Below are 11,227 nucleotides of genomic sequence, written 5' to 3' on the forward strand. Positions count from 1 at the left end.
ATGTCTCTGTAGTTGGGGGAAGAAAACACTGGATGTCTCTGTAGTTGGGGGAAGAAAACACTGGATGTCCCTGTAGTTGGGGGAAGAAAACACTGGATGTCCCTGTAGTTGGAGGCCCAGGGCAATTTACTAGACACCTCTCAAAGGCAAATCTATTGTGGTCAACCATGGGACGTTGGGCCCTGCTGAAGGCTGATTATGAGTATCATTGACTTGGTCTTTATGAATGTCATTGGTGTGATTCTGCCTGAATTTGAAGACCAGATGAACTGCTGGCTGCTGCTAATCATGCAAACAATGGAAGAATCTAAATGGGCCCCCAATGCTGTGTTGATTCTTGTGTATTTTCCTTTAGCTCTGTAGGTACTTTTCCATCACGGTGTTGTTTTGTGTAAGCAGTAGCTTTTTTCCTGTAGTAAAGGATCTCAAATTGAGACACGCACGTTCTAGGGGAGAAAAGTCAGGCACAACCTAGTGTATTTCAAGTCCTCAGAGCTATCGTAACAGCATTGATCTCCATAGAAATCCTGATATTTTAATGAAATTGTGTCCCTAAGCTATGCTGACAATTTGCAACAAGCCGTTCATCAGCCTGTGTTAAGTAGTAAGGCTTTGCTAGGCCAAGCAAAAAGTCGACATTGTTACTCTGACATGCTAACGCTATCTATACATTTAAAGTGATCCTTTTCTCATTTCCTTATTTAAATATCATTGTCCAAGGTATATTGCTTTTTCCCTGGAAGGAATTATTTTAAGAACCCTAAATCACATAGTTGGTATGTCCTCTTGGAAGGCCAAAGTGCTCCTGCGGCAAATGGCCACCAGCCTGGTCCTTCCCAGGGCTGCCATCAAGCCACAGCCATTCCATGTGCTAGCTGTCCCGTGGAGTACTCTAGAATTGCTAGCCAAGTCTGCCCTGATGCAAATGACCTTCCTTCTTTTTTTTTTTTTTTTTTTTAATTTTACCCTAAGTTCTGGGATACATGTGCAGAACGTGCAGGTTTTTTACATAGGTATACATGTGCCATGGTGGTTTGCTGCACCTATCAGCCTGTCATCCAGGTTTTAAGCCCCGCATGTATTAGGTATTTGTCCTAATGCTCTCCCTCCCCTTGCCCCCTCACCCCCTGACAGGCCCTGGTGTGTGATGTTCCCCTCCCTGTGTCCATGTGTTCTCATTGTTCAACTCCCACTTATGAGTGAGAACACGCAGTGTTTGGTTTTCTGTTCCTGTGTTAGTTTGCTGAGAATGATGGCTTCCAGCTTCATCCATGTCCCTGCAAAGGACATGAGCTCATTCTTTTTTATGGCTGCATAGTATTCCGTGGTGTATATGTGCCACATTTTCTTTATCCAGTCTATCATTGATGGGCACACAAATGACCTTCCTTAGCACAACTCTTTAACTGGGTGCAGTTCTGATTCTACCGCTAGGTTTTGAATTAGGATGCAGGAGGGGAATGTAGTGGGTGGACATGCGTGTGGTGCAGTGGGCAGAAACAAGCCCTCGGCACAGGATGGCGATCACTTGGCCTTTGTCAGGAGTGCTGTGGGTATCTTTTCCCAGTTCATAGCTTTTGATGAAAATAAACTTAGTTTTATGTCATTCAGCATATTGTTTCCTCAGTAGTGCTTTTTGTGTATTACCAAAGTCTTCTCTGACCTGTGGGCATGAAGACAGTCCTGTATTTTATCTGAAGGTGTTGCTTTCACATTTGGGTCTATAATCCACTAAGAATGGATTTATTTAAGTAGAATGAAGTGGGGGTGCAATTTAATTTTTTTTTCCTACATGGATATTCATTTGTCCCAGCACCACATGCTAAAAAGACTGCCCTGTCCTTGCTGCTCCAAGATGCCATTGTGGTCATAAAGCAAGTATCTGTGAATGTGTGGTTCTGTTTTGGGGCTTTCTGTTTTGTTCCACTGGCAAAGGCCTGGACAAATTGGTCAAGGCCATAGTGTCCCATCTCCCACAGCTGCAGAAGCTCCTCACCTTCCCAGCATCGGAAGTGCTAGACCTGGCTTTCTGCTCGTTTTCATAGCTTCTAGACTCAAATTGCATCAAAACACCCAAGACACTGTTATGAGTTTGACTGAAATTGCAGCGAATCTGTAGAGCGATTTAGGAAGACTTAATATCTCAAAATTATATTGGATCTTCCAATCCAAGAGTATAGTCTATTTCATCATTTGTTTAGGTCTTTCCTAATATATTTCAGTAAAGTTTTATAATTTTAGCCATAAAGGTCTGGCACATCTTCTGTTAGGTTTATTTCTAGACATTTTATACTTTAAAATTTAATTTAAAATGCCATTAACACAATTACCTTTTCTACTTTTTCAGATGCATGAAAATGCGATTAATATTTGTACGTTGATTTTTTTTGTACATTGACTTGCTAACCTTATTAGAGTCTTTTTAATTCTGGTAATTCATGTGTAGGTTCAGCTTTTTAATGTGCATATTTGTTTTTTGTGATGACAGTTTTTCCCCCTAATTCTCTCTAATATATATAACTTTTATTTATTTTTCTTACGTTATTGCATTTGATAGGGCAGGCAGTACAGCAGTGAATTGCCACAGTGATACAGACCATCATGCTTTCACTGTTAATAAGATGTTCACTCTAGGTTTTTTAGTATTCCCTTCCATTCCTGGTTGGAGTTCTCATCTGGATTAGATGTTAAATTGTATCAAATCCTCTTTTTAAATTTAAATATTTTTAAAAATGAATTTGAAGTTGGGAGGGAACTGGTATCAAATACCCTTTTTGTATCTGTTGAGATGATCATGTTTTTCTCTTTTAACCTGATAATGTGTTATATTATATTGATTTTAAATATTAAATTGCTATTTCATTCCTGGAATAAACCCAGCTTTTATACATTGCTACAATTTGTGCATACACACACACACACACACTTATATGTATATATATATTTTAGAATTTTTGCACTTATATTCCAAATGAGATTGGTCCACACTTTGCCCATACTTCTCTTTTTTAGGTTTTGTTTTTAAGGTTATGCTGGCCTCATCGAATTAATTTAGAGATGTTCCTTTTTGTTTTTATGCTCTGTCATTCTTTGTTTCCTGGGTGACCAGGAGAACTCTTGGTGAAATGGCTCATCCTTGGTGTTTTCTTTGTAGAAAGACTTGAAAGTATGGGTTTACTTTCCATCTCGTGCTTTTCTGGGATGTCTTAACTGCCTGACACACACTAAACTTTTGAAGATTTGAGTTTTCTTAGTGTTGTGGCAGCTTTGTCAGCTAAAAACAGTTTGATGCTAAAGGAAGCTTAACCTCTCATGTTAATCTATTATTTATTTGTTTAACAGAGAAGTGATTGAAAAGAAGCCAGAGAAGTTTAAAGTCCAGTGTTTGACAGACATCAAAAACCTGTTTTTCCCCAATACAGAGCCCTTTTATGCTGCTTTTGGAAACCGACCGGCTGTAAGTAGTAGATTGGGTATAGAAAAACCCTTGAAATGACTGCGTTTTCTGGTTGCTGTCGTCTGAAAGCCCTATCCTAGAACTATATGTAGAGTCAGACTCTCATCCTAGAAGCAGTAGCCTGGTGAAGAGCCACTTGCCTACATCTAAAGGGAAGGGGATTACAAATTGTCTTATGGCCTCCAGGGTTCTTTGAAGGTTGGCAAGTGGGTCAAAGCTTGAGATGTGGGACTTAAAACTCCAAATTCCAAATTATTCATTAAAGCAGTAAAGCGAGAACATGTAATCAGATTAGGTTCTTTCTACCAGAAGGGAACCGCAAAATTAGTCCTAACCATGATGGTGAATTCAGCGTCTCACATCTAGTGTTGTCTCGTATCATGAAAGAAGCACTTTGAGATTTTGCACGTATGCCCAAATTTACTAGAAAGCTACGTATTCTAGAGAATGTAGTTAGGTACTAACTGCTCCGTCGGAAAGTCCTACTTTTGAAAATTATGGGAGATTTTCATGAAGTAGGAATATGGGTCAGAGAATAACCTGAAGGAATGTTAGAATTGCACGACCTGATAGGTTGTCTTTTCTTTAACTCAGTCCTTGAACAGATGAGGGAGTTGAGGCCCAGAGAGCAAAACTAATTGAACAGTTTCCCATCAAAGGATATTCTTTCACTGCACCACTTTGAGGTAGAGCTCTGGTTAATGAAAATTTGGTATTTCATCAAATCAGAAATACCGTGGACTTGTTTTTACAGTGAACTCTTTTTTTCTAATGAACACTTTAAATCACCTTTACCACATATAGGATGTGTATTCATACAAGCAAGTAGGAGTGTCTTTGAATAGAATATTTACCGTCAACCCTAAAGGAGAGCTGGTACAGGAGCATGCGAAGACCAACATCTCATCGTGAGTATTGTACATGTTTTATGTGATTATTATATCAGTACCATTATCTTAAAATGGCGCTTCCCAGTTCGTGGTGTACCTCTTCCCCTTTGCTGCCTGCATGTTAATCTCTAATTCTTACAATGAAGAAATATATTTCAACTCCTCGTATTTTGTCCAACACATAATTTTTAGACAGCTGGAACTGAATCAGAGCCCCTCTGGGTCTAAAATTTAAACTCGTGGTTAAATTCTGCTACAGAATGGAATTGAATGAATTTGAAAACTAGTAGTTTAGATTTGCCAAGTTAGGTTTGAAAGCCTAGAATGTGAATGAGAAATGTAACCAAACTGAAATATGTGAAGCTATATTTAAAGATGAGGAACTGTATATCTCTTCACATACCAAATGTTTCTTACCAGAGACATTGCTGTGTAATTGTTAAGAATTCCCCTCATATTTTTGGTCAAAGCCCAGTTTTCCTGAGTCAGTGGGCTACACGGGATTACTCTTTCTAATGCGGCATGCTGGTGTACTTAGAATCACCCTTGACTTTATCCTGTCCCCATTGGGTTCCTCACTTCTTAGAATGGAGAGCACTTCCTCCTTCCATGTTGTTGGGAGGTGGGCCCACTGGGTGACATCAGCCCAGGCAGACCCTTGTCTTCCTGCCTTGTCCATTTCAGAGACCACACCTCTTCTGGTCTTGTCTGTGCAGACCTGGAAAAGAGCCTCTGGCAGGCCAGGTGCGGTGGCTCATGCCTGTAATCCCAGTACTTTGGGAGGCCGAGGCAGGTGGATCACCTGAGATTGGGAGTTCGAGACCAGCCTCACCAACATGGGGAAACCCTGTCTCTACTAAAAATAGAAAAATTAGCTGGGTGTGGTGGTGCATGCCTGTAATCCCAGCTACTCAGGAGGCTGAGGCAGGAGAATCGCTTGAACCCAGGAGGCGGAGGTTGCTGTGAGCCGAGATCACGCCATTGCACTCCAGCCTGGGCAACAGAGCTAGACTCCATCTCCCCCTCCAAAAAAAAAAAAAAAGCCTCTGGCCTTAGTGACCCCAGAGAGTCCAAGGGGGTCCTCTTTATCTGGAGGAGTTAGACTAGGGGAATTTGGTTCTAGGAGATTACTATGGATTAGTTTTCTCCACGTAGCTCCTGTGATTTTAGATAGATAGAGAGCTAAGTTCCCTCAAGGGCAGATTTTTACTTTCAAGATGGTCCTTACACCAGTTGGATTCTAATTGAGTGTCAGTAGGGCAGTTCTAGACTAACAGGAGTCCTGGGACTGCCCTACAAGACTCCTCTAACCCTACAGTCATGCCAGTACCCAAGCGCAGTCCTCAAGGGTTGTGCAGGGAGGGGAGGATGGAGCCAAGGCCCTGTTCCCTCCTGTAGAAGGCGAGTCAGTGTCAGGCTGCTTCCTGATTGGCAGAAAAACAGGAGGAACTTTATTCCTTTTTTAACCCTTCCTTGCAGTTTCTGCTGCCTCTTCTATTCTAAGTGGCTGACTGTGACAATGTCTCGTTCTTGCTCCCCCCTCATTCCCCAGGCTGGAGAGGACCTAGTGGGTTTCTGTTTAGGATCTGTGTTAGTCTGTTTTCAGGCTGCTAATAAAGACACGGACCCAAGGCTGGGTAATTTATACAGGAAAAAGGATGTAGGCCGGGCGCGGTGGCTCACACCTGTAATCCCAGCACTTTGGGAGGCTGAGGCGGGTGGATCACCTGAGGTCACGAGCTCAAGACCAGCGTGACCAACACGGTGAAACCCCATCTCTACTAGAAATACAAAAAAAAAAAAAAAAAAAAATTAGCCGGACATGGCAGCTTGCACCTGTAATCCCAGCTACTTGGGAGGCGAAGGCAGGAGAATCACTTGAACCCGGGAGGTGGAGGTTGCAGTGAGCCAAGATCGCGCTACTGCCCTCCAGCCTGGGTGACAGAGTGAGACTCCATCTAAAAAAAAAAAAAAAAAGTGGGGAGGCCTCACCATCATGGTCAAAGGCAAGGAGGATCAAGTCATGTCTTACATGGATGGCAGCAGGCAGAAAGAGAGCTCGTGCAGGGAAACTCCCCCTTATAAAACCATCAGATCTCATGCGACTTACTCACTATCACGGGAACAGCATGGGAAAGACCTGCCTCCATGATTCAGTTAACTTCCACTGAGTCCCTCCCACAACACGTGGGAATTTAAGATGAGATTTGGGTGGGGACACAGCCAAACATACCAGGATCAAAAAGAACTTTCAACCAGTGAGACACTGTCCAGGAATGGGAAAGTGGCAGGTCTTGCCATGAGGTGCATGCAAAAGGGACTCCAGCATCTGAGAGGGTTTGGCTAGGTGGCCTCTGAGGTCATTGCATTGACGGAGGCTCTAGGGTTAAAATGCACACCTCGCCCATGGCTTGGCCTGGGGTGGAGCTCTGCAGACTTGACTCCTTGCCAGGGGAGGTTGTCGATTTACACCTGGACTGGAGGTGGGGTTGTTCCTGTGAGAGAGGAAATCTCCTCCCCCAAGGGGCTTACATTTCTCTGGCACTGAACTTGGTATAGCTATTTCTGAGCCAAGTAAGTGCTTGTCGTTCAGAACTGGGACAGTCATCTGAAATGTCTTCAGATGGATGGGGCCACACAGGGGGAGCAGCTCAGTTCTTTCTCCCTTTCGTTTGTGAGCGTCTGTGCATAAGCTCTGCCTGCTCCCGAGGAGCCCTGTGCGTGGAGGTCGGTCTGGGGGAGGCGCGCAGATGAAACTCGGCCTGGCCGCTCAGAGAGTGTGAGAGTGGGTTTGCTTCCAGTGCCCGCCGCAGCCTTGCAGTCAAGCCTGCAGGGAGGGGCCCTCCTGCTGCAGCCACAAACCTCAGACAAATAAGTCTGAAAGCTGGGAGGTATTTTAAAAATCTGTTTGTCTGTTTGAATCCCCAGGAAAGACATAACTCTTAGTTTCATATTAGGAGACATCATTTTTCCATTTTGTGCAAGCACGCTGTTTCTCAAAAGTCCTTTGGAGGTCCTTTATTAAATATACACACTCAGCCTCATTTAATACATTATTTTATACTTCAGAACATGCGATTTAGGTTCTTAGCAATTTGGAACTAGACAGGGATAAGTGACTGTCAGGGAGGAATCTGGGGATGGCAGGCAGAGGACTGGGTGTGCCAGAATCTCAGTTTGGAGGTGCCTGGAGGTCTGAACATGCATATTCAATATAGCAACTTTCTTTTCATAGTATAAGCCACAGAAACTAACATGCCACATATTTTTGGGCATGCAAATAAAAAGAGAGCAAGAGAACGTTGTAGGAAGCATTGGGAAGCCCTGCTCTAATTCACCTCCACACACTATAAAGATGAAGGGCGCCGAGAGGGCAAGAGAATTGTCCAAGGTTACAGCAACCAGGAGAGCCCAGGTCTCTTGACCGTCATGGCAACCGGGGCTTTTTTCTCTAAGACGTGTTCATAATTTGTCGCTTAGATACATTTGAGTACCCAGTATACATTATTTTAATGTTGCATATGTTATTTTATTTAATTAACCTTAAAACTGTGGCCTAGTTTTTATTTTCCTTCCTTTACAGTGGAGGAAATTGGCTTAGATAGATTATGCCATTGCCCAAGATCACGCAGCTAGTAAATGGCAGAGCTGAATGTCAAATTAGTGTCTCTTTAACCCCAGGACCCAGCTCCTTTTCACTATGCAATGAAGCAATCTCTGTCTGGTGCTCCAAAGACGTGCCTGGCCTGTGATTCTTCCCCCGATGTCCCGTATGTGACCCCTGCAGCAGGTGCTATCCCTTGGGCATGCTGACGTCCTCCTGCCGTCTTTTGCTTGGCTGTCTCCCCTTCTCCTGTCCTTCAAGTGAAGTCAGGTCCCACCCACCTCTTCCCCAGAGCCTTCTCTGATGCCTCCTTTGTATACTCTTCATTTTTATCTCTCATTTTCAATTAATTGATCACAAATTATTCTAGAATGGCTTCAGTCGTGTCAATAAGTAGGCCATCTGCTCCTTGAGGTTGTAGATCTCTCTTGACTTCTACATGCAGCCCCGGGGTGCAGAGCTGGTGTCACTCAGTGGCAGTGACAATGTCCCTTTCCTTCCAGGTATGTCAGACTCTGTGAAGTAGTCGACCACGTTTTCCCGTTGCTGAAAAGAAGCCATTCTTCAGACTTTCCCTGTTCGGATACCTTCAGTAACTTCACCTTTTGGAGAGAGCCACTGCCACCTTTTGAAAACCAGGACATTCATTCTGCCTCAGCATAAAATGTCCCAAGCAGCCTCTTGCCAGCAGTGCAGAGCCTGGTTGTCACCCATTAAAGGATAAATCTCCCGGGAGTGCACAGCTCCACCTGGGAGCCTGGCGCGTCGTCATTGGCCTGACAGCAGAGAGAATTGAGAAGCATTTCTCCTCTGCCCCACCCTGAGGCTGACATTTCTAAGCAAGTAGGAAGGGAGCACTTTCTAGGCGAGGAGTTGGGCTTATTTGTACCGTGAAAAGCATTCCACAGTTGTGGCTTAATGCCAGTTACGATGCTGCCTTTCCGGCCTGCCCCAGCAAGTAGCTATTGGTTCACGTGCAGTTTGGGGCTGTGAAACCTAGGCAGAAGGTGGCTGTCTGAGGGCTGTCCCTGCCTAGGACAGGGTCAATCGAGGAATGCCAGATACGCACGGTTTTTGGCAAAGTAGGGGGTGCATTTCCATTATAGCAATGTTAGTGCCACTACCTTCTGAATACAGTGGGGAGGGCTGTGAAGGCTCATGTGACCTGGATCTGAGGTCTCTGATAGAAATTCAGACGTCACTGGGTCCAGGCCTGGCCTCAGACTTGGCCTCGTGGATGGGCCCCTTACAGTATTTTCTGACTAGTCTCATTTTTAGGTGATAAGTTTTTCTTTAATTCCTTTTGTTAAAGATAGTCTATTTAATTGGCATATTTCCCTCAGTTTTTGTGGCTCAAGGCTGAAATATTTATGCCTTAATGTATCTATGGCAGATAATTTATTTAGAATGCGCTTTATCTAGCTCATGGTAACTTTGCAATGCCTTAGATTAAAATGATAGTAAATATTACTAAGGCAGTATTTTGAATGGGTTCGACACTGCCAGCTTCCTTCCGTCCAGCAAGGTGGTGCTGACTATGTGGACTTGAGCGCACTTATGCCAAATGATAATGATAATTGACTTCTATTGAGAGCTCTCCAAAGAAACTGGTTAGTTTTAAGAAAATAGTTTCAAGAAGTTAAACTATATTCTTTTAGATATTATTTATTGTTTTACTCTGATTAGGTTACTGTGATAGGCATTTTAGTCATATTCTTTCTATACCACTGTCATTAATATATTAAAAAGACGTATGTGTTAGACTATCCAAAGGGCCTTATTCTCTTTCTCATAGACTGATCTTCTTTTGGGATTTATGAGTCATTTATTTTCCTTAGCTTTTTCCACTCAAGTTAAGGGCAAGTGAAAAAGTAATAATTTGAGTGGCATTCTTTAAGCTGACAGAATGTGATTCTTTTACTTGTTTATTACACTGGCTTGTGGACAGAACAGTTTGAAAAGTGAAAGAATTATTTTGGTAAAAGATTTTGCTTTACTTTTCGAAGCATTATTTTTTTAAAGAGTGTTTTACTCCAACGATTGAAACATTTTCCTATTTAAATTTCCTTGTTTGAATCACAGGAGGCAAAAAATGGAACAGTTGAATGAAATTTTACTCTTTCTGTGAAAGAAAATCCACAGAGTTGTTGCCTCCATTTAGTTGGTGGGCCCTGTTAGCGTTGGATGCCTTTGCCAAATGGTTCGTGTGGACACACAAAGGCAAACATAGATCTGCCATCAATTGCAGATTTCTGTAGAAACACGGATGTGCATGTGCAGATTCCTTTTGAAGATATTAAAAATAATTAAAAATAGTCCTGCCTGAGGTTGCAGTGAGCCGAGATTGCGCTACTGCACTCCAGCCTGGGTGACAGTGTGAGAATCCATGTCAAAAAAAAAAAAAAAATGGCCTGCCTTAACTAACTTCTCTGCACCTGTTCACTAGTAACCTAAAGAGGCTATATTCATTATTTATGCAATGAGGGTATTTGAGTGAATTTTAACTGCTCTGAACTAAGTATAAGCTCATGGGCCTACGAAGGTTCACAGTTTCTCCTTTGCACCTGGGAGGAACTTCGGCTGTGAGAATGGGGGGACGTATCCCCCATGCAGTTTGCAGTCAGGCAACCCTCTGCCCCAGCACACTCTGCAGGCAGAGTTTTCAGAACATGCAATTTTGGACCCCGAATTTTGATGTACTTTAAACTTCCACATCACTGCACTATGAAACAGAGCATGCCTTCCAGAAAGTCACACACTCAGATCTGTGTCAAGTTCAATGTGAGCCCTGGCAAGGCTGGCATATTAACACCTGCCTTCTGGCTTCTGAAAGTGAGATTTCTATATGGGCTGCACTCACGCATGTGCAAGTTGGTTTATCTTTGTGTCCATGACTGTGACCCAGTGATGCTGAGGTCATGTGCTGGAATGCTGTATTTGGACCACACATTTCAAAGTTGCCCTATGGAAATGAATCCCACTTAGTGACAAGTCATCAGATGTTTGTCACATGTGATGAAGAAAAATATGTATACCTGGCATAGAGAAAAATATATACCTGGTACATTGGAGAAAAATAACTACACTTTCAAAGAGAATTCCCTTTGCAGTTTTATGTTTGGATTACCACTGTAAGCATATTTTATTTACATTTGATCTGTATTTGTATATGCTGGTGCAACGATAAAAATCACTGTGATACTTCATTGTGTTGTACTGGATGCAAAGCTAGAAAATATTGCAATAAATGAGACCGATGAAAGACTTCTCTGAAAA

General features: G+C 42.9%; 1 protein-coding gene across 8 annotated transcripts in view; it reads left to right on the top strand.

Moving 5' to 3' along the window:
- Positions 1–11,227, top strand: part of LPIN1 (lipin 1) — a 141,462-nt gene extending 130,235 nt beyond the window's left edge. For 4 of the 8 annotated variants that reach the window (XM_030920693.1, XM_030920690.1, XM_030920694.1 and 1 more), the window contains 3 exons: positions 3,343–3,457; positions 4,262–4,365; positions 8,455–10,264. In XM_030920693.1, the coding sequence (XP_030776553.1) occupies positions 3,343–3,457; positions 4,262–4,365; positions 8,455–8,614 (379 nt within the window). In that variant the 3' untranslated portion in view covers positions 8,615–10,264. Of the gene's footprint in view, positions 1–3,342; positions 3,458–4,261; positions 4,366–8,454 lie in introns of all 8 variants that reach the window. The other 4 variants (XM_030920691.1, XM_030920696.1, XM_030920689.1 and 1 more) reach the window with 3 other exon arrangements.

This window comes from Rhinopithecus roxellana, chromosome 17 (assembly GCF_007565055.1).
Source record: "Rhinopithecus roxellana isolate Shanxi Qingling chromosome 17, ASM756505v1, whole genome shotgun sequence".
NCBI classification, from domain to species: domain Eukaryota; kingdom Metazoa; phylum Chordata; class Mammalia; order Primates; family Cercopithecidae; genus Rhinopithecus; species Rhinopithecus roxellana.